Here is a 24,881-nt window from a genome sequence, read left to right as displayed (position 1 = left end):
TTCAAGTAATTTCAGATTTTGGGCGAGCCTAAGTCAAAATTTATTTATTTATTATTTATTTATTTACTACATTAATATCCTGTCCTTCTCACCCCGAAGGGGACTCAGAGCGGCTTACAATTTATATCTATATACAATATATTATATTATTAGCATAGAACAATATTAGCATTATATATTACTATATTGAATTATACCACTATATTGTAATATTATTAGTAATATTACATGTAATATATAATATATAATTAATATTATTATATGGTATTATTATTAGCATTACATTGTAATATTTCTATCAATATTATATGTATATACAATATCATTATTAAAACTGATATAAAATATTATATTATAAAACTGAGGGCAGGGGCCAGGTAAATGACCTTGGAGGGCTGCATCTGGCCCCCGGGCCTTAGTTTGGGGACCCCTGGTTTATATCATCTACTTTAGCCAGAGCATGGAATGTCATGTTGGTTTCAGTTATGTGTGTGTGTTCATGGTTGCATATCAGAATCAGCAAAACAAGATACAGTGATGTACCAAGGCTTCTGATTGACATCCTGGTTGATATTTAATATGTCAATATATAATCTCATATATTTATGAGTGGAACCCCAGTGACGAAGTGCGTTAAAGCACTGAGCTGCTGAACTTGCAGACCGAAAGGTCCCAGGTTCAAATCCCGAGAGCGGCTTGAGCGCCCGCTGTTAGCTCCAGCTCCTGCCAACCTAGCAGTTCAAAAACATGCAAATGTGAGTAGATCAATAGGTACCGCTCCGGCGGGAAGGTAACGGCGCTCTATGAAGTCATGCCGGCCACATAACCTTGGAGGTGTCTACGGACAACGCTGGCTCTTTGGCTTAGAAATGGAGATGAGCACCAACACCCAGAGTCAGACATGACTGGACTTAATGTCAGAGGAAACCTTTACCTTTACCTATATAATCTTATACATTTTCCTATTTACACATACAACTATGGCATTATTACCATGATCACAAATACTCCCCCCACCCTCCCTGGAGTCCTGTCACAATTGCTTATTGCACCATCAGGAAGGGATCAGATTCATCATCCTTCAGTGTTGCATTCATCAATGCCAAAGAGTTATTTCAGTTGGTGCAGCTTGGCTTTTAAAGTGGGATTCGGCAGTGTGTGTGTGTGTGTGTGTGTGTGTCAAATTGGGGTAGTGATTGTAGCCATGTCACTATCGCTCTATCTACCATATAGGAGTTTGGCTGTATGCTATTCATGCTAAGCATTAATAACTATTTCTTTAAAGTGACTGTAAATAACCTCTCCAAAACACAAAACATGTTTGGAACCTGTTTTCCATCTCTTCCCAAGAATGGTAATATATTGGGGAAATAGTATGAAAAGCCTACAATAGGCTTATGTTGAGCTAGTCTACTCTAAACACTGCTTATTACTTGGCTACGGCTAGTATATTTAATTTCTCTTGACCACTTTATCCAAAATGAGGGGCTCACTAATGTAAACCTAATCATAGTCTTTCAGTTAAATCAGCCTTATCCTTTTATCCCTTTAAAAATATTCTTGTAATTGCCTCTAAAAAGCCAAGAGGCTTTTGGACATGTGCTTGTTTTAAAAACCCAGAGTAGCTGAGCTTTCAATTGCTGGCCAAGTTTTTAAAAAGCAAATTGTCCAGAGGAGCAGAGGCTTGAAGAATAAATGAAATGCATATGTGTGATTTTCTCAAATCAACTTAGCCGATTAATATATAAGACTTCTGTATGCTTCACCTGAAAGCTAAGGATTTCTTAATGTGCTGTGTGCCAAGGTTAGCCATCAGAGAGATTCTCATTCTCTCTCAAAAACAGAAAGAATTACTGCTCATGAGAATGAAAAAGGGAGAGAAGGAAGACGGAAAGGAGTTTACTATTTACATCCTTTAAAAAGATTTTCATAAACTGATGGAAAGTCTCTTATTTGCATTTTGTGTGTATAGTACTAGCCTTTACATATATATACTAGCTGTGCCCAGCCACGCGTTGCTGTGGCGAAGTATGGTGGTATGGGAAATAAAATATCTTATATTATCTGCTTAGAACTGGATTATATGAGGCCTCTTCTACACAGCTGTATAAAATGCACTCTGAAGTGGATTATATGGCAGCGTGGAGTCAAGATAATCCAGTTCAAAGAAGATAATATAAGACTATAAATGGGTTATATAGCTGTGTGGAAGGGCCTTGAGTCTGCACTGCCATATAATCCAGTTAAAATCAGATAACTTGTATTTTATAGGCAGTGTGGAAGAGGCCTAAGTGAGGCCTAACTCTGCCTGTCCCCTGGGCTGAGTGGGTTGCTAGGAGACCAAGTGGGCGGAGCTTAGCCTTCTAACTGGCAGCAATTGGATAAAAACAATTATTCCTCTCCCTCTAATTAGGACTTTATTTTTCTTTTCTTTTTGTTGTATCAACCTAGAGGCGTGGATGATGGGTTGTGTTGTCAATTTTCGAGGTTGTGGGGTGTTTAGTTTTGTTGTTTTGGCGGTCGCCAGGATTCCATCACTCTTTTATATATATAGAAGATATACACACATAAAGCACCTATGTGAAGCCTAGAAACAAGACATGACCACAAGGGTGACTTTTCAATTCCTAGCAGCTATTATTCTTTCAACAAATGTGCAGAGCTCCTGTCAAGCATCATGCAGGGATAGATGAACTTAGCAGATGCCTACATTCCTAGAGAGGATAGTATCCATATCCAATCTAGGATAGGATTTTTAAATGTTCTCCAATGGCGAAAAAAGATACCTAGGCATCGGGGGTCCTCTAGCAGGTTTGGGTTTACTATTGCCATGACAACGAGCCAACATAGTCCATTGTGAAGTCACCACAATTAACAGAATGAATTTATTTGAGCTACATTTATTTGGGCTGTAAAACCCACTGTGACCAGTTAAGTTTACTCCCAAAGAAGATGTGTTTTGGAATACGGCTCAAATTTTATGAATATATAAGGCTGCCTCAAGCAAACTATTGTTGCTCAAATTCTTTCTATAATATGCAGTAGTGGCCTGCTTTGCACAATTGCTTTAAAAATTACTGCATAATGAGTATGTTGAAGAACATTCTATAAATGCTTCCAGAGTCATTAATTGTATCTGAAGAAGACATATATATGCATGGCATAGTACTTACAGTTTACAGTGACTTTTACTCTCCGGATGTCAGGTGCTGCGACATCATTAACGGCGGCACATTCATACTCCCCAGACTGGTCTCTGGTGATCCCCGTGATTTCTAAATATTCATCATCACTTATAAATCCCTGACCTAGAAGAGAAGAAGAATGCGTGCAATTACACACACTGTTGCTTCAGTTAAGACTCATGTAGTTTCACGCCAAACTCTTACTCTTATTGTTACACCAGTGTCTCTATTTCTTTGGTCACTACAGATAGAAACATTCAATATTTCTTTTTGCAATAATCTCCTTCCTCTGTGTACAATCTCAGCTTGAGACATTACTACAGACACTTACATGGCCAATCAGGGAGCAGGAAATGCCAGTTGCATTTGCGGGGAGAGGACTTGGTCTCCTAGACCTCACTAGACATCAAGGAAAGGGTCAGATCTTCCATTTGCCCTGCTGCAAAGTTGTAAAAACCTGGCTCTTCCAAAAGGCCTTCAATGATTAATCGTTGTAGGTTCGATTTATCTGCCCATTCAACAATAGCTCCATTGTTGTTGCTTTGCCATTATTATATTGCACTTTATTGACTATTTTAGCTGTGAAACTACCTCTCCCCATTTTGAAATATTCTGCACTTTGGCCCAGATCCGTGTATTAGTCTCCTGTTTTTAACATTTTATGCTGTACTAGCTGTGCCCGGCCACGCATTGCTGTGGCGAAGTATGGTGGTATGGGAAATAAAGTATTGAGGAATTGGTGGTAGTTAATTTAAACGGTAAAGGTGTGGAGTCCATATAATCCAGTTAAAGCAGATAATATAAGATTATAAATGGGTTATATAGCTGTGTGGAAGGGCCTTGAGTCTACACTGCCATATAATCCAGTTAAAATCTGATAATTTGTATTTTATAGGCAGTGTGGAAGAGGCCTAAGTGAGGCCTAACTCTGCCTGTCCCCTGGGTGAGTGGGTTGCTAGGAGACCAAGTGGGCGGAGCTTGACCTTCTAACTGGCAGCAATTGGATAAAAACAATTATTCCGCTCCCTCTAATTAGGACTTTATTTTTCTTTTCTTTTTGTTGTATCAACCTAGAGGCATGGATGATGGGTTGTGTTGTCAATTTTCGAGGTTGTGGGGTGTTTAGTTTTGTTGTTTTGGCGGTTGCCAGGATTCCATCACTCTTTTATATATATAGATGTTGATTTTATGACTGTTTTATTGATGCTGATGTTTTATTGTTGGGATATTTATTTCATTGTCTTGTTGTTGTTCTTATTATATTGTTGTGTTGAGCAAGGCCCCATGTAAGCTGCCCCGAGTCCCTTCAGGGAGATGGGGCGGGGTATAAAAATAAAATTATTATTATTATTATTATTATTATTATTATTATTAACTGCATGGAGCTTTGGAGCCTTCTTTCCTAAATGCTGGCTACTAAGGAGTGTCCTAACACTGCACAGTGGGATCACATGCAGGGTGAATGGAGGTATGGCTCGGGCTGTGGCGCAGGCTGGAGAGCAGCTGCAATGAATCACTGCAAGGAATCACTCTGACCAGGAGGTCATGAGTTCGAGGCCCGCTCGGAGCCTATGTTTGTCTTGTCTTTGTTCTATGTTAAAAGGCATTGAATGTTTGCCTATATGTGTAACGTGATCCACCCTGAGTCCCCTTCGGGGTGAGAAGGGCAGAATATAAATGCTGTAAATAAATAAATAAATTTATGGAAGTCCACCAGCAGAGCAAGGCCGTAAACACATCTTCACCCCCAGTGGAACTTCAAGCTTTTCCCTTTAATCAAAAGTAGATGTGGTTTGCAGCCATGTGGTCTGCTCGACTGAAAAAAATGTTGGTGGCACCCATGCCATTAGGACTGGCCAAAAGAGCCAAACCAGCCGGAGCCTGTTTCGAAATACGGATCTGTGCACAGCCCTAATATTTTGCTATTTTCTTTATCTCCCCGAGACAGCAAAACATTTTTCAAGGCTAAAAATTTTAAGAGTGATTTTAAGTTTCTATACAGTTGGTTAAAACTATCTTCACACATTTCAAAGTTGGCCCATCAATTTATCAAACACATTACACATTGAGAACTCGGCCAATTTTTGACTGAGATCCTCTGTGTGTGTGTGTAGCTCTGTTTGTGCAGTTCCACATCCAGCTGTCAAGTCCCATGAGGGACTCCTTCTGCTGATGCTGTTTACTAGTGAGGAAACAATTCAGACCCCGGAGAAACAGCTTTTATAGCCCACCTTTTCCCCAGCCTTGAGATTCAAGGCTTACAAAAAATTAAAACAGACACAGCTGAAAGTTCACATCCCAGCAAAGTTGAAATGTAATTAAGCTATGAATAGAAATGAAAGCAATTTAAACATGCCCATTAAAATAATAATAAAAATAATTAGAAAGCTAAATATAGCGAATACAACACATGACTAAAGGTCCTTCTGCTATGGGAAGCTAGTCTTCGAATGCATGCCAAAACAACAACAAAAAGTCTTCATCAGTCTATTGAAGGACAGAAAGGGAGAAACCAGTGTGACTAGAATATTATTTGTGATGCATGTGTGTGCATGCTTGCATGCCTTCAAGTCAACTATCCATTTATGGTGACCCCCATGGATTTCATGATGTTTTCTTGGACCAGCAATATATAAGAGGTGGCTTTGCTAGTTCTTCCCTCTGAAATATAGAGTATAGCATGTAGTATGTCTTGGTAGTTTCCCATCCGAGGACTCATATTGACAACACTTAGGCATAGCCCCATTTCTGTCACAAACTGGCTGAAAGGATGTACCTCAGAAAATATTTACTGTATGTACTTGAGTATAAGCCTAGTTTTTCAGCCCTTTTTTTAAAGACTGAAAAAGCCCCCCTTGGCTTATACTCGGGTGAGGGTCCTGGTTGGCTTATATTTGGGTCAGCTTATACTCGAGAATATATGGTACATTTATTATTTTTCTCTATTATTATTGGTATTATTACATTTATTATGTTTCTCTATTATTGTTGCTACTATTACATTTATTTTACTCTATTATTATTATTATTATTATTATTATTATTATTACATTTATTATTTCACTCTGATATTATTATTGTGTTTATTATTTTACTCTATTTATTATTACTTGTATTATTTTCCTGTATTTATTATTATTTTTACATGTATTATTTTACTCTATTATTATTAAAAGGATACATAAGCACATTTACATTGAAGAAGATGAGAATAATGATTTGATCAGAGTTGGACAGTTATCTTAAATTTGAGCTTTATGTAAATATTCAAAAACATTTAACCTACCGATGCCTCAATTAATGTAATTGTATTGGTATCTATTTTTATTTCTGAAATTTACCACCCTCGGCTTATACTGGAGTCAATGTTTTCCCAGTTTTTTAATGGTAAAATTAGGTGCCTCGGCTTATATTTGGGTCGGCCTATACTCGAGTATATACGGTATGTTACTCTGAAGTCTAAGGCTGATCCTGATGTGAAGCAGGATCTAGAAAATATATTGAAATATCCCTATGACATCAGCTAGTAGTGTTGAGCTGCATCCAGGGTAGTCTGACTGCCCTTGTGTACTTAGAGCAACAGTATTGCACAAGGAGATACAGGGTATCTCTATCCTGAGTGGTGTAGAAAGCACTTATATTAACATAGTTGGGGGTTATTGTCATAATGCAGTGTGTTCATTTCTGAGTTACGGAGACCCTAAGGCCACCCCATCATGAGGCTTTTTTTTTGGCAAGATTTGTTCAGAGGTTGGCATTGCCTTCCTATGAGGCTGAGAAAGTATGACATGCCCAAGGTCACCCAGTGGGTTTCCATGGCTAAGCAGGTTTTCAAACCCTCAGCTCCTAAAGTTATAGTTCAACATTCAAACCATTACACCGCATTGCCTGGAGGTTATATTAATCATGTAAGTCACCAACAGGATTTGGGTCTTATTATCTGAAGATCTCTTACAGTTTCAAAAAATAGCCCCATATATAACACATTGCAGTTATCTAAATAAGAAATCATCAAGCCTTGGATAAGTGCAGCGGCGGCTATTGTGATTGAAAACATTAGAGAGAAACCATAGCACACATCTTTCCCGGTCATTTTCATGTCCTATTAACAGAATGGCATGGGCTACGATTGTTTAGAGGTATCAACCAGGCTTTTCAAGGAATCCTAGAGCTGCATTTTTGTCTCTCGTGCATCATAAGTATTCTTCCTTATTCTAGAAATGCCAAATATTTTGAGGCAGCGAGGAAGTGATTGCATTAACTGCAAAAGCCTTCTTCTGCTTTGAAGAAAAAAGCAGCAGGACGGAGATGATAAAACACCAAGAATACAGGGCGAGAGGGGAACAGAGTCTGCATACACGACTGTAAAGATGGGGAAATAATAAGGAGAGGGAAAAATATGAAAAGGATGAACGCCAGGCTCACTTTGCTAGCGAACCTTCCTTGTAATGATCCAATAATCCTGAGGTCATTATGGGCCCGGCCTATCCTCCAGTTGATCTCTATAAAAGATAATTGGAAGTGTAAGAAAATAGATTCGACGAGCTGGAGACAGAAATACATAAATAACGGAGGTGATTTCTTTTCGGTGCCGAAGAGGCCTCGGGAAGAGATAAGCCTAGCTTGCTACATTAGTGAGATAAGGATCTACAGGGATACAAATGGACACTCTTGGAAGGAGGCTGCATGACAGACACAGCACCATCAATCATGGGAGGCTGGAAGCATGTCAGCGCATGGATCAGCTGCAGCACCAGGGCAAGGCAGTGTCATCGGAGCAGACAGCACTGCACCACTTGGTTTCCCATGCACATTCTCAGCATCTCTCCTTTAGACTACAATTATTACAGTCTCCCATTTACAAAGCGCTCTTTCAGATAAACACAGTCTAGAATCAAGTATCAGTTATTTAGTCATATATTGAATTAAATCACGTCTCCTGTTCGGACATCCTTCAAAGCTGATTGAAATGTTATTCGACCATTTTATCACCAGCAGAATTGATCTTTTTCTTCCATTGCAGCTGAAGCCAAGTAATGTGGTCTTTTGGTTGGGGGTGTTACTATTATGGCAATGATGTAATAATTGTGACTAAGTACCTTTCATAAATATGAAAGTTACCTTGCCATGATTGTAAGTTTGTCACTGTCATTTCCCAACCTACTTTACAGGGCATCAGTGGCATGGAGAGAAGGCCTCTTCTGCCAAATTGGAACAGAATTCAAAGATGTTTCTGTCAGTTTTTTTTTTTCCGTGTCAGGAGCAACCGGAGTTGCTTCTGGAGTGAGAGAATTGGCCGTCTGCAAGGACGTTGCCCAGGGGACGCCTGGATGTTTTGATGTTTTACCATCCTTGTGGGAGGCTTCTCTCATGTCCCCGCATGGAGCTGGAGCTGAAAGAGAGAGCTCATCCGCGCTCTCCTCGGGTGGGATTCGAACCTGGCAGCTTTCAACTCAGCAACCCAACCTTCAAGTCACAAGGCTTTTATCCCCTAGGCCACCAGAGGCTCCTCCGTCAGGTTACAGGGTGTGAGTCTTGCCAGGAAAATATATTTAGTTAAATATGCTTAACTACATAACTGCTTAACTACATACTGGCCACAGCTATTATTGAAGTTATTTTTTTATAATTACTCAATGTTAAACATCTTGGATGGGAAAATATGAGAGATATGAAGCAGAGACCTTGGCAGGTTGAAATGACTACTGTAAGGGATGGAAAACTTTTATAATCTCTGCATATTCTCTAAAACATTGCCATGATCATGAATACACAGGGATTGTGAATACCACTCAGTTATGAATGTGCAACTCAAGTTTACACATTCATAATGGTGGTCCATATATTAAAGCAATGTTGGAGTTGCGACCTTTTGTAAAAGCGCTCAAGACTTGGCTGTTTAAGTAAATCAGATCTAATTTGCCAAATAGTTACTGTTGAATGTTTTTATGTTGAATGTTTTTATATTGTGGAATGATATTTTAAATTGTAAGTCGCTCGGAGCACTCTGGTGGAGAGCGACTAATTAAGAAATAAAGTGAAGTGAAGTGAAGTCCTGCAGTCCAGCAACCACCAACACAACAATAATTGAGCTCATTAAAAAATCAATCATCATACTACTAATAGCATCATATTTTCACCTTATGTTGGGTCTATTGTAAATAGATGCAATGTTCCATTCAGTTTAACAGAATGCAAAATATTCAAGAATGTTTCAAATAGTAACAATTCTAGGTCTGTGCTTTGTTTCAATTGTGGGATGGGAGCCGGTGGGATCTGTGCCACAAGTGAAGTGAAAGTGTTGTATGATGCTCAAGGTCAATCAAATGAACTACTTTGTAATATAAAATCAGTCATCCATTCAGGTATACAATTTTGTAGTAAAGTTTAGGCTAACAAACACATGCAGAGGTTTTTTCCAACTTGTGAAAGAGAGGCACTCAAACAATAATGACAACTTTTAGCAAAGAGCACTGTGGTACATCTTCACCACCCTTGCTGAGAACCATGGCCTGAGATATGTTGCACTGGAGTTAATGAAAAGTGTGATAAACCTGCTGTTTCGTTTTTTCCGTAATTAATGCAAGTGATTGGCTTGTGCTGAAGTCATTCTGATTTGGAGAAAAGCACCCTGGGGTCGCAGCTCACACTGCAGTGAAGAAGCTCTTTATTTTCTGCTCAGACTGAATAAGAAAGCTTCAGCAGAAGTGGCTCAGAGACGGTTGGTGTGTATCTCATCCCATTCTTTAATGGCCAAGATACAATCAGAAACATCAATACATTTACTGCTTACAAGGTGCAGAGGTTGGAAATTTAACTTTCGAAAGTAATTAATTCCAAGACGCATTGGAATTATAGGACAGAATCTTGTTGGGGATTTACATCTTCGTAAGTGGACTTAGTGAGCCCTCGGTGGCGCAGCGTGTTAAAGCACTGAGCTGTTGAACTTGCAGACTGAAAGGTCGTAGGGTAGCGGAGCAGAGTGAGCACCCGCTGTTAGCTCCAGCTTCTGCCAAACTAGCAGTTTGAAAACATGCAAATGTGAGTCTATCAATAGGTACCGCTCCGGCAGGAAGGTATGGCACTCCATGCAGTCATGCCAGCCACATGACCTTGGAGGTGCCGGCTCTTCGGCTTAGAAATGGAGATGAGCACCATCCCTCAGAGTCAGACACAACTAGCCTTAATGTCAGGAGAAACTTATACAGTAGAGTCTCACTTATCCAATGTTCTGGATTATCCAACGCATTTTTGTAGTCAATGTTTTCAATACATAGTAATATTTTGGTGCTAAATTCGTAAATACTGTAATTACTACATAGCCTTACTGCATATTGTACTACTTTTTCTGTCAAATTTGTTGTATAACATGATGTTTTGGTGCTTAATTTGTAAAATCATAATCTAATTTGACGTTTAATAGGCTTTTCCTTAATCCCTCCTTATTATCCAACATATTCGTTTATCCAACATTCTGCTGGCCCATTTATGTTGCATAAGTGAGACTCTACTGTACCTTGAACTTTGAAGTGGACTTATGTATGGGGAAAATGTATACATAGCAGAGGCAGCAAAGTGTTCAATGTGCATTTCATACTGATACACAATGCATTTTTCCAATTCACTAACAGAGCCTCTCAGCACTTCTGCTATTCAGCTAAATATATGTGGAGTTATATTAAATAAACAGTGATAAAGAATTCCAGAGAACATGATGTTTAAGCAGTTCTTTTTGCCACATTTAATTACAAAAGTAACTATCATACTTACACTTTCCTCCTGTAATTCTGAAAAAAGACCATGTGAATGATATATAACTAGGAAACATTTGAACAAAACGGATTTGTTTTCTGTCTACCTGTCATTGCCTAAACAGCTGCCACAATCAGCAATTGGATCATTTGGTATTCTTTCTCTACCATATAGTGAGGGTGCATCCTGTCATTATACACTTCAACAGAAAGTTACAGCAGAGTTGAGAAACTGTGCAGAGAGTGAAAAGTTGTTTTTATTGTTTTCTCGCTGTTATTGTATTTTTACGTCGGGCATGGCCCCATGTAAGCCGCTCCGAGTCCCTCTGGGGAGATGGGGCGGGGTATAAAAATGAAGTTGTTGTTGTTGTTATTATTATTATTATTAATATTATTATTATTGACACAACGACGTTGTATGACACAGCAAACAAGATAGATATGCTGGGTTTCGTTTCACAAAATCACAAGTCGAACACTTCCCAAGTGTCTAGGACTGTGTGATGTATTTTCGGATGATGCGCGCAGATCCCAGCAGGGTGGCTTTTTGCAGTTGGCAGATCGTGATTTTGTCAATGTCTATTGTTTCCAAATGCCGGCTGAGATCTTTCGGCACGGCACCCAGTGTGCCCATCACCACCGGGACCACCTGCACTGGTTTCTGCCAGAGTCTTTGCAGTTCAATCTTGAGGTCCTGATAGCGGCTGAGTTTTTCCTGTTGTTTTTCGTCAATGCGACTGTCACCTGGGATGGCAACATCAATGATCCAAACCTTGTTCTTTTCCACAACTGTGATGTCTGGTGTATTGTGTTCCAGAACTTTGTCAGTCTGGATTCGGAAGTCCCACAGTATCTTTGCGTACTCATTTTCCTATACTTTTGCAGGATTGTGATCCCACCAGTTCTTTGCTGCTGGCAGGTGGTACTTGAGGCATAAGTTCCAATGAATCATTTGGGCCACATAGTTGTGCCTCTGTTTGTAGTCTGTCTATGCAATTTTCTTACAGCAGCTGAGGATATGATCAATGGTTTCATCGGTTTCCTTGCACAGTCTGCATTTTGGGTCATCAGCTGATTTTTCGATCTTGGCCTGAATGGCCTTTGTTCTGATGTCTTGCTCCTGGGCTGCAAGGATCAGGCCTTCTGTCTCCTTCTTCAGGGTCCCATTTGTGAGCCAGAGCCAGGTCTTCTCCTTATCAGCTTTTCCTTCAATAATTATTATTATTATTATTATTATTATTATTATTATTATTATTATTATTATTATTATTATTATTATGGCTTCTTTTTGAACCAGAGCCTTCCCACTGGGGCATGCCATTGTATTTCAGCATGACTGGATTGATGCAACGTGACTTCCACTTGCCATTTTGGCTACTTTTTAAGATTTCTTTTCTATTTTGTAGAGATTTTTTAAAGAGGAAATATTTGGTAGGCAAGAGGAAGCAAGCCATTGTGGTTTGGGCACATTTTTGAGTGCTTTGGGAGCAAAAATTGACCCTACTTTTAATGAGGATGGGGACTTTCATGGAGTCAATTTTTTGATGACTTTATTCTCTCTAGGAAACTCTAGGTCCTCCAGATGACTTCTGGCAAAAAGATGACTATAGCGTTGTCCTGGAGGACCTAAAGATTCCTACAGAGATGGATTTCTGCTGGCAAGCCCCAAAATGAGTTTTGCTGTATCAATTTATCATGATGCCTGTACTAACTCTCATGCCTGGCATAATTAATATTAAGGAGGTGGCAAGCCTTCTGTAGAAATATTCAGCGATACCCAAAGGAGGCTGGGAGGTTATAACAGTGACATTCTTCCAGTGCATTTGCAAAGCTGCAGCACAACAGATGAATCATATTTCTATGTCCTTTCAACTCCAGGAACACAGCAAAGAGCACAAAGTCAACAATTTTAGTGCCTCTGAATTAACACAGCAAGATAAAGGAGAAAATGGCACAAGGATGGCTGAACTTCCTGGAAAATATGCCCAGATGGCATGATATTCTCATGGACAGAAAGTGAGCTCTCTGGCTTTTGATTGATTCTTTCATTTTGGAGATATATATCAAGACCGTTGAAGCTTCATCCTGTTCTTTGGAGTCATTACACTGAAATTTAGTCTCACAACTGGTAACATTATTGAGGGCAAGGGAGCACATCCCGGAACAGCACTATCTACACACCAGGCAGGAAGCCTCTCAGATTCCCAGTTCATGTGCAATCTACAACCAAAACATTCAGAAAATGGAACAGAGGAAAATAATATTGAATAAGAATAGGCTGTTTCTTACATTACTATTGCACCTTATTGGTTGTATAAGGCATACAGTTATAAGTCTATAGAGTCCCGGTGGCGAAGTGCATTAAAGCACTGAGCTGGAGACCGAAAGGTCCCAGGTTCAAACCCCGGGAGCGGCGGGAGCAGCCGGTTAGCTCCAGCTCCTGCCAACCTAGCAGTACGAAAACATGCCAATGTGAGTAGATCAATAGGTACCGCTCCGGCGGGAAGGTAACAGCACTCCATGCAGTCATGCCAGCCACATGACCTTGGAGGTGTCTATGGACAACGCCGGCTCTTTGGCTTAGAAATGGAGATGAGCACCAACCCCCAGGGTCAGACATGACTGGACTTAACATCAGGGGAAACCTTTACCTTTACCTTTATAAGTCTATAACTAATGTCCCTCCTTTATCTCCCCTTCTGCATGGAAGGTGCTTTCTCACTGTATAATCCCAGGCTGCTGAATCGTGTATCGAGTAGCTATGCGACATCAGGCCATGGGTACAACGCACAATTTACATAATGCCCTAGGAATAATGTTTGAGACACTTTGATTACGACATTGAGTGCTAGGCTGCTGCCATTTATTAAACAAATAGCCCCACATCAAAAAATGTCTGCTTTTTCTTCTGGTCATCAATTTGTGTTTTGGATTCAAATCTCTGGAAACAAGATTCAAATCTCTGTTAGCCATGGAAACCCACTGGGTGACTGGACAAGTCACACACTCTCAGCTCCATGAGGAAGGCAATGGAAAATCCCTTCTGAACAAGTCTTGCAAAGAAAACTCCATGATAGGTTCACTTTATGGTTTTTTAAAGTCAGAAATTACATGAAGGCAAAAAAATAATTGGGGAAGAAGTCACTGGAAAAAAATGGATGCAATTTCCTCATCAAACATAGTCCTAGAATTTATTTGAACATATTTATCCAATTGGGGAAGTCACACCCATGGTGTTTTGAATGGACCCGTGACATTTGCCACATATTATAAATGGGACATAAAAAGAGCCATGTTGGATAAACCCAAATGCGTAATTAATGCAGTGTTCTGTTCATAGTTTGGGGATGAGTTATCACTGTGGCAAAGGGATCACAATTGTGACTAAGTAATGATCGCAGACACAGAACAACTATCGAAATTTACAGGTCTATAATTCTTTCATACTCCTTTTTTGAACACCTCCATCTCAATCGTGAACTTCAATGCAATTGGTGGGATCTCTGTACAAAACACAATAGAGCTGCTATGCACCTCTAGCCCAATTCAATGATATTTGCACTAGATAAGTGGTTCTCAACCGGTGGGTTCCCAGGTGTTTTGGCCTACAGCTCCCAGAAATTCCAACCAGTTTACCAGCTGTTAGAATTTCTGGTAGTTGAAGGCCAAGACATCCAGGGACCCACAGGTTGAGAATTTCTTGGCAGACAGGGATCTGCATGTGGCAAGTGAAACCATCTAGGGGTAGCCATAAATAGGATTCTGAATGTCTTGATCAAGAGACTGGAAGTTCAGAAACTTTAAGGTCCTTGCTCTATCCTTTTAGTTTATTGGGCACCATTTTCCAAAGGAGGTGAAAACTGCCGCAAGGACGTTCCTTTTCCAGAAAGAACACTGCAGCGTGTCCATTCCTCTCCTAATCCTGCAAATTCCACGGGAGACACTTCGACACAGTAGGATTATTTATCTGACTGTGCATTAGGGCGAGCAACGCAGCAGTATCATAATGATGCTAATTAACAGTGTTCGTTAATAACTTTAAATTACCTGTGCTAGCTCCCAGGCAAAACAACCCCATAGCAACAACAATGGTGTGGACCCATTTGCATTGGCGACTGACATTATGTTCATTTCACACTTCATTAGAACGCTTCAGAGTAATTCCGGTCCCAAATTGTAAGAGAATCCCAAAGCACGGGGCTTGGAGGCAAGCTTTTATTCAGTAAAAAAAGGGTAGCCTGAAGAAAGTGGAGGGATATGTCCACTTTGTCTAACCTTGGTTCATTTGGTGCAGGCAATTCGGAAGAGCTGCAGCTTGGCCCCTCCTGCTCTGTGTTTCCATCAGAATATTAACTTGATATATTCACTGGCTCTAGCTGCATATAGGGAACCAATTATTAAGGATTAACTAAATGTGAGTTCCTTTGACTATTACCTCCATTGGTACGGGAAAACTCATAGATTGTGTTCCTCCTACCTACCTTCATTAACTATGTACTTGGGTAACTTGGGTAACATGGAAGGAGATCATGCTGTGGTTGAAATGAACCAACATTTCAAACTCAAGTTTGTTCAGTTTCTGATTTTTCCAAACTTTAACCCCATCTCTGCATCACACACACTTTCCCAAGTATGAAAATTTGTAGAAATGTTGCATAGTTGCTCCTGTTTTTCTTTTTGAAGATTTGGTTATTCACAGTTTGGCTATAAATGTTATCCCTAGGAATATCTGTCTTATCTGGTGCAACTCTTTGGTCAATTTCCATTGGAAAAAGAACCTAGAAATAACTAGAGAAAACAACAACGTGTGAGAACCTCTAGGTCAGTGGTCCTCAACCTGGGGTCCCCAGATGTTTTTTGGCTTACAACGTCCATAAATCCTAGCCAGTTTACCAGCTGTTAGGATTTCTGGAAGTTGAAGGCCAAAAACATCTGGGGACCCCAGGTTGAGAACCGCTGCTCTAGGTTCTCCAGCTGAAGTTGACTACCAAGTCATTCGGGAGGACCTAGAGATTTCTAGGTAAGTATTCTCTCTAAAAAATAGTTTTTATTATTCACATTTTTAAGATTAGTGTTCAGCACTCCCAGCCCCAGTAAATAGGGAAGGTTGACTGTATATGCAGTTTTTATATACTTTTAAAGGTAAAGGTTTCCCCTGACATTATGTCCAGTCGTGTCCGACTCTGGGGGTTGGTGCTCCTCTCCATTTCTAAGCCAAAGAGACGGTGTTGTCCGCAGATACCTCCAAGGTCATGTGGCCGGCATGACTGCATGGAGTGCCGTTATCTTCCTGCCGGAGCAGTACCTATTGATCTACTCACATTTGCATGTTTTCAATCTGCTACGTTGGCAGAAGCTGGAGCTAACAGCAGGCGCTCACTCTGCTCCCTGGATTCGAACCTACGACCTTTCGGTCTGCAAGTTCAGCAGCTCAGTGCTTTAACACACTGTGCCACTGCGGGCTCCTTTTATCCACTTTTGCCTAATGCATATTTCAACAAGAAAGCTTTTTGTATTGTATGTTAATACTATTTTGAGTGCTATTTTAAAATAACATTGAAATATATTTTAATGCTATTTTTATAAGTAAACATATTTTGTTTACTCATAAAGGGAGGAAATATAAATTTCCATTTGTGATTCCACGCTGTGGCTTCTTCTTCTGCCTGCATCATATTTCTGGAAACCGAAGTAACAAACTACAGCCTATAAGAATGAACAAGAATAATATTGACTCCAAGATGCCAGTATCACGGATAAATAAAACTTAACAGCCTTCGCTCCTGCAGATTTTCAAGAGAGTCTACTCCAGATATTTACACTTGTAATAATTGGAAATGACCCTATAAAGTCCAGAGGGTGGTCTCACGGAAGAAATTCTGCTGAAGAAGATATGGCTGCCCCAACATACTGTTCAAGTAATGAATGAAACCTCATGGGCATTGGTGCTCATAAGGGTTGGATCAATAGGGCTGGCAGCAGGGCAAGGAAGTGCAAGCACATCTCCCAAAGGAACTTGCCAATAATATGTCATTCTCACCTCTTGCATGACCTTTTGGCATCACAATACTAGGTTGACTGCTATATCCTATCTGACTTTATTCCCTAATCAGTCTTGCTTTTTTTTTGGTGTCATTCTAGCTCTAGTGCTCATCTGTAGAATATGTTTTTAGGCCACTTGTACATTACAGCATAGCAAGGACTAAGGAACCCCCTTCTTTAGCAAATACTCAGCTATGCATTTCCTATTTTTTTTAAGGACTGAGTTAAGAGCAACATAAAAACATAAACAAGAGACCTCTTAGAACAACCTTTTGCGCTTGGTGTGTCAAAATTCACCAAAAACACCTAGCATGACTTGGGTGGTGTATCACTTTGAGAAAAAAAACACCAGAATTTCACAATATGTCTAGTTTAAATAACAAAAATATATAATTGTAATATATAACTGTATTTAATAAATCAAAAACTATGTACTACCGTTATTTCCATCTATGGTACCTCTTGCAGTTTCCACGTTGATTTCTCTCTATTCTAGTTTCAATGTAGTCATGAATAATAAATAAATAGTAATAATATGATAATATACTACAATAATAATAGAATAATAATAGAATGATATACAGTAGAGTCTCGCTTATCCAACACTCGCTTATCCAACGTTCTGGATTATCCAACGCATTTTTGCAGTCAATGTTTTCAATACATTGTGATATTTTGGTGCTAAATTCGTAAATACAGTAATTACAACATAACATTACTGCGTATTGAACTACTTTTTCTGTCAAATTTGTTGTTAAACATGATGTTTTGGTGCTTAATTTGTAAAATCATAACCTAATTTGATGTTTAATAGGCTTTTTCTTAATCCATCCTTATTATCCAACATATTCGCTTATCCAACATTCTGCTGGCCCGTTTATGTTGGATAAGTGAGACTCTACTGTAGTTCAATACACAGTAAAGCTATGTAGAAATTACTGTATTTACGAACTTGGCACCAAAATACCACGATGTACTGAAAACATTGACTACAAAAAAGCGTTGGATAATCCAGAATGTTGGATAAGCGAGACTCTACTGTACATGAAAAACAGTTGTAAAAGCATGCCATCCAACATTCACTAGCAGTCTGTGTTGGAATGTTTATGCTGTGCTTACCAAGAGTAAAAAAAAGAATAAATTACAAGTGACTCATTATTACCGTATTTCCCTGAAAATAAGACACTGTCTTATATTAATTTTTGCTCCCAAAGATGCGCTAGGTCTTATTTTCAGGGGATGTCTTAACTTTCCATGAAGAAGAATTCACATTTATTGAATTTATTTATTTATTGAATTACATTTTATATTTTATATTGCTGCTGCAGTCCCCCCCACCAATGAAGTCGACTGAATTGTACTTGGTGGTTGATTGATAATATTACTGCTGTATTAACTCTTGTTTTATTGTCTTACTGTGTTTTATTTTTTTTTGTATATTATTCAATGTATTTATGCTGTTGTTTTTGTAAATTGTGCTGGTCGGGCCTTGCCCCATGTGAGCCACCCCGAGTCCCCATGGGGAGATGGTGGTGGGGTATAAATAAAGTTTATTTATTATTATTATTATTATTATTATTATTGAACAAAAAATGAACATTATATGTTGTACAGTAGTCATCATAAACCAGCATAACCAGACAAACTGTGAATCCTATCAAGAATGTCTTGTTATTACCATTATTTCGATGTATAACACTCTATGGCAGGGGTCCCCAAACTAAGGCCCGGGGGCCGGATGCGGCCCTCCAAGGTCATTTACCTGGCCCCCGCCCTCAGTTTTATAATATAATATTTTATATCATTTTTAATAATATATTGTATTTACATATAATATTGATAATAATATTATAATGTTATACAATATAATACTAATACCATATAATAATATTAATTATATGTTATATATTACATATAATATTACAGTATAGTGCAGGGGTCCCCAAAGTAAGGCCTGGGGGCCGGATGCAGCCCTCCAAGGTCATTTACCTGGCCCCGCCATCAGTTTTATAATATAATATTTTATATCATTTTAAATAATATAATATATTGTATATACATATGATATTGATAATAATATTATGTTATACAATATAATATTAATAATGATACCATATCATAATATTAATTATATGTTGTATATTACATATAATATTACAGTATAGTGGTATCGTTCAATATGGTAATATATAATGCTAATATTGTGCTATGCTAATAATATAATATATTGTATGTACATACAGCTGCTCTGAGTCCCCTTCAGGGTGAGAAGAGCGGGATATAAATGTAATAAATAAATGTAGTAAATAAATAAATAAATAAATAATGTTAGACTTAGGCTCGCCCAAAGTCTAAAATGACTTGAAGGCACACAACAACAACAACAATCCTAATTCACTTGACTATCTCATTGGCCAGAAGCAGGCCCACACTTCCCATTGAAATCTTGATAGGTTTATGCTGGTTACAATTGTTTTCATTTTTAAATATTGTATTGTTCTTTCATTGTTGTTGTTGTTTTGCACTACAAATAAGACATGTTCAGTGTACATAGGAATTTGTCCGGTTTTTTTCCAAATGATAATTCGGCCCCTCCACAGTCTGAAGTATTGTGGACCGGCCCTCTGCTTTAAAAGTTTGGGGACCCCTGCTCTATGGTATGTACATTTACCAATCCTGCATGCTCTAGTGTTTTGTTTGATGGGCATGCTTCCAAACACAAACTTTGCTAGGTCTTATTTTCAGGGGAGTCCTTATATCTAGCAATTCAGCAAAACCTCAACTAAGTCTTATTTTCTGGGGGTCTTATTTTCGGGGAAACAGGGTAGTAGCAAATTTGTTTCAAGCTCTGTTATTTGGATCATGTTGCCTTTCTGCAGTGTCTCATCGTGGTCTTTGCCCGGTTACAACGTGTCTCAACTGCCCAAGGGATCTGTAAATGGATGTCTTCTCCCAGAATCCTTTTTAGATGAGCAAGTCGTAAGGAACATGAGGGAAGGGCCTAGACCCCATGTGCTCAACAAATCAGAAGGCAATTCATCTCCCGGAGAAAACAAGTGATATTTACATTATTAAATCACAATTACAAAACAAATCAGCTGCAGAAAGAAAGGAGCCCATTTTCATCAATTATTACTGAACTGAACGTAATTTTTCAATCACAGCCGGATTGTAAATGGAGGCCTCCATGCAGCCTGAACTCTTTCATCATCATATTTACTAATCAGGTATTAACTTCTTGGAATTACAAATGACATTGTGAAAAGAAAGTAGGGGGAATGGGAGGGGGATAGTAAAGGGAAAGAGAGAAAGATGTACTTGTACTAATTACAGAAAAGCAAAATTAGGCATGGCAAGCTCTTCAGTGATAGGACAATGAGATGTCTCTTGGGTTGGAATTAAAAGCGAGGAGGGGAAACTCAGCTTCTTGCAGGAATGCTTTTACTTTGAAGGGAAATAGATTGTTGCCTGCTCACTGAGACACATAAGGAAAGCAAACAACAATTCTTTTCTGCATAGATACAATAGTATTAGTATATGACTACTGACAACAGGGGAAACAATTGATGGTTGGCTTGAATGCATATATTGCAGAGCATCTTTAGCCAAGTGGATCTTGTTGTTAACTCCTGTATGCTATGCTATATCCACTGGAGGATCTAGGCAACTGATTTCATGAAGAGCTAAGTGTTATTCAGGATAATTATTAGCTCTTTCTGAATGATTAACCAGTTTCAGTTGCCGTGGAGGGAAAAGGATCTATTGCTTTAGCATCTCGAATATTCCTCAAATTGCACATCAATCTCAGTTGCCCTTGAGAAAGCACTTCTCTTCCCGGCTGCCATCAAAGCCATTACTCTGTGTGAATGAAAAGAATAATAACACTATGTAACATGCATTTTGTTCCTGAGTTCTAAATGTCATTTCCTGATTGGTTCAATCATAAAACACGGGGAAAGTTTATTAAACTGCAAAAACTTTGTTTTTTCATGACATCTTGCAGCATATTTTGCTATAGTTTTTCCATGAATATCTCATTGAGTCTCAACCAATTCAACCTAATTTGTGGCAGTCACAAAAACAAAGTTTCTGGAGTGTAACAACTACAGTAGAGTCTCACTTATCCAACATTCGCTTATCCAACGTTCTGGATTATCCAACACATTTTTGTAGTCAATGTTTTCAATACATCATGATATTTTGGTGCTAAATCCGTAAATACAGTAATTACTAAATAGCATTACTGCATATTGAACTACTTTTTCTGTCAAATTTGTTGTATAACATGATGTTTTGGTGCTTAATTTGTAAAATCATAACCTAATTTGGTGTTTAATAGGCTTCTCCCTAATCTTTCCTTATTATCCAACATATTCGCTTATCCAACGTTCTGCTGGCCCGTTTATGTTGGATAAGTGAGACTCTACTGTACTTTCAAAGTAAGTACAGTAGAGTCTCACTTATCCAACATTCGCTTATCCAACGTTCTGGATAATCCAACGCATTTTTGTAGTCAATGTTTTCAATACATCGTGATATTTTGGTGCTAAATTCATAAATACAGTAATTACTACATAGCATTACTGTGTATTGAACGACTTTTTCCTTAAAATTTGTTGTATAACATGATGTTTTGGTGCTTAATTTGTAAAATCATAACCTAATTTGATGTTTAATAGGCTTTTCCTTAATCTCTCCAACAATATTATCCAACATATTCGCTTATCCAACGTTCTGCTGGCCTGTTTACGTTGGATAAGCGAGACTCTACTATACTGCAAAATTAAACAGGTACAACACTTTCAAACCAGGGACAGATTTTTTTTCCAAATTTTGTTACATATTGTAATTAATTGGTCTGGCCCAAACTAAGTTTTGTGCAGACCACACATAGCCTATAGTTTAAGTCCAACCCTCCCAAACATGGCTTCTAAAACTTGTGAAAATCTATTCAGTTTTTAAAAGAATGGAGTTTGCACGTGCCTGGTCTAGACATACAATGGCAACTTTTCCCAATGACAGTAAGAAAATCTGTGCATATTATTTACATCCCTAGCTCAGAAGAATGGGAGGAAGCAACAATACAAGTGGCTTCCTATTCACCAAATTATTTTTTTCTTTTCATTTAAAAATAAAAGTGAAGCGGTAGCTTCATCCAACAGTTATGAGCTCATAGTCTGTGTTGTGAATATGGCTGGAGTAGACTGCTGAAGACCCTTGGGAGATGCAATATACCATACGTCTTCGATTCTAAGAATACTTTCCCTCATATATACATCTCTGAAAACAGGTTATCCTTAGTCTATTGCTTTTTTCTGTTGGTGGTAATAAAATTAGTGTGCGTCTTACAATCTACGGCATCTTAAGTTTGAAGAAATGCAGTAATATCATAGGCTGGCAATATTAGACTTATACAGTAGAGTCTCACTTATCCAAGCCTCGCTTATCCAAGCTTCTGGATTATCCAAGCCATTTTTGTAGTCAATGTTTTCAATATATTGTGATATTTTGGTGCTAAATTCGTAAATACAGTAATTACAACATAACATTACTGCGTATTGAACTACTTTTTCAGTCAAATTTGTTGTATAACATGATGTTTTTGGTGCTTAATTTGTAAAATCATAACCTATTTTGATGTTTAATAGGCTTTTCCTTAATCCCTCCATATTATCCAAGATATTCGCTTATCCAAGCTTCTGCTGGCCCGTTTAGCTTGGATAAGTGAGACTCTACTGTATATTTAGTAAGACTATGCAACCCAAGACTATGGACCAAAAGGTGTGGACCAAAAAGTTGCAGGTTCAAATCCCGGGAGCGGAATGAGTGCCCGCTGTTAGTCCCAGCTCCTGCCAACCTAGCAGTTCGAAAACATGCAAATGTGAGTAGATCAATAGGTACCACTCTAGCGGGAAGGTAACGGCGCTCCATGCAGTCATGCCGGCCACATGACCTTGGAGGTGTCTATGGACAGCGCCGGCTCTTTGTCTTAGAAATGGAGATGAGCACTAACCCCCATAGTCGGACACGACTAGACTTAACGTCAAGGGAAAACCTATGCAACCCCCTCAGCCCACCTCAACAGCCAATATGGCCCTTGCTCCTCAACTGCCAGCTGAGAAGACCTTCTTTGCTTTATGTAACTGGCTGTTAACATGCTTCAACAACCTTCTTCTATAATATGGAAATACAGATAATTTCTACATGAGCGTGCACACACACCTTTAACAGAAAGCGCTGGTGTGTGTGAGCATGCTTCAAGTTTCAGCAGAAATTGCAATTCGATGGATTTTAGCCGGCTTGTTTATAATCTGTTGACTTTACTAATTTGACTACATGCCACATTTTATTGAGTTATTCTAGAAGCAAAAGAAATTTGTCAAAATTCTGTTTAACAGTAGCAAGCTTCTTTAACTATGATAAACGTTTACCTTCTGTCTTACATCATTGTCTTTTTATTGGATCTATATAATATCACTGTGGAACAACTTATAAGAAATGCAGTTTTTACCCCCTTTTGAAATGCACACTCCACATTAACATACTATTAACATACTATCAGCTTCAAGTCATTACTCACTTAGATCTTACAGGGAAATTGAAAGAGTCCATTGCTGAGAACCTGTAATGGTATGTGGAGCTCTGTATAGGGGCCTCAGTTCCCACCAGTTTCCTCTCAATCCATACATTCTGTATTGTTCAACATGTTTACCTCCTATGTCACTGTAAAGAAGTGTGTTTTTATTTTGATTTATAGATGTCATGTTTAATTTCGTTTTAAATGTTTAGCTATGTTTAAAAGGGTAAGTATTAGTTACCAGTGCGTGGGGGATGGTAACCAGTTCAGCATTCTGAGGCAGGTTACCATAGTAACGAGGGCGGAGGCAACCGCCGTTTGAAGAAAAAGGAGGGAATGTTTTAAAAACAGTTCAGTCTGTGATCTGAGAGTCACAGGACATAGACTGGTTCCAGGTTTAGGGAAACCAGGGAAGTTCAAATCTTAGTCTGTGATGTTTAGTCACAGGGAAGACACTGGTTCCAGATTAGGGAAACCAGGGAAACTCAGATCTCTAGTGGTGTTAACTTAAGCAAGTTAGGTGACTTGTTTAGGTTTATTTTTAGAGTCTGAGTAGTAAGGGGAAGCAATCCCAGTTAGATCTGAAGTGATCAGTTATTAGTTTTGCAACCATTATCTAAGTGCCTTTAAAGAAGTTATTGTAACCACTAAGCTCTGTGCCTGAAATAAACTTGTTATCTTTCAACATCCAAGCCTCTGTCACACATATCCTAAACTTAAGTAAAACTACCATCTAAAGAGAATTAAAAGAAGAGAAAGAAAAGGTTAAAAAAGAAATTCCCCTCTACCTGACATCTCCACAATTGGTGGCCGCGGATAAATAAAACATAATTATATTGGTGGCAGCGGATATAGTTAAATATATAATAATATAATTAATCAAAAAGATCCCTTTCCCCACATTCTTTACAGTCACCAACTGGATTCTTCCTCAAATCACCCAGCTATAAATAACCTATTTCTCAAATGTCTTCCTTCCTTTGTAGTCAATGCTGAAGTGCAGCAATGGTTTAGCCATTGTAGTACAACAACAGGATTTCTGCCTGAATCTTTAATATAGCTCACTAGTAGTACCTCTCATTTTAATGGAATTATATGTTTAATGAACCTGATGACACCTCTCTAGTAGAAGACTCCTATCATTGATGTGTCACTTAGTCATCCCTCTAACCTTTCCAGAAATGCTGAAATACTTTCTATTGGTGTGAAGCTAATTTTGATGTGAACGTTAATATGAGCAATGGTTTGATGACTTCCTTCCACACATTTTCCTGTGGCTCCTAGGAACATGAGCATGAGCTTCAAGTCATTACTCACTTAGATCTT

General features: G+C 38.7%; 1 protein-coding gene across 4 annotated transcripts in view; it reads right to left on the bottom strand.

Annotated features, from left to right (window-relative positions):
• opcml (opioid binding protein/cell adhesion molecule like) overlaps positions 1 to 24,881 on the bottom strand; it is a 934,533-nt gene that overhangs the window by 20,153 nt on the left and 889,499 nt on the right. For all 4 annotated transcript variants that reach the window (XM_062961394.1, XM_062961393.1, XM_062961395.1 and 1 more), the window contains one exon: positions 3,174 to 3,308. In XM_062961394.1, the coding sequence (XP_062817464.1) occupies positions 3,174 to 3,308 (135 nt within the window). The remainder of the gene's footprint in view (positions 1 to 3,173; positions 3,309 to 24,881) is intronic.

Source organism: Anolis carolinensis, unplaced genomic scaffold (genome assembly GCF_035594765.1).
Source record: "Anolis carolinensis isolate JA03-04 unplaced genomic scaffold, rAnoCar3.1.pri scaffold_8, whole genome shotgun sequence".
Taxonomy (NCBI): Eukaryota; Metazoa; Chordata; class Lepidosauria; order Squamata; family Dactyloidae; genus Anolis; species Anolis carolinensis.
The sequence above is the reverse complement of the archived record's forward strand: the minus strand, read 5'-3'. Positions and strand labels throughout refer to the sequence as shown.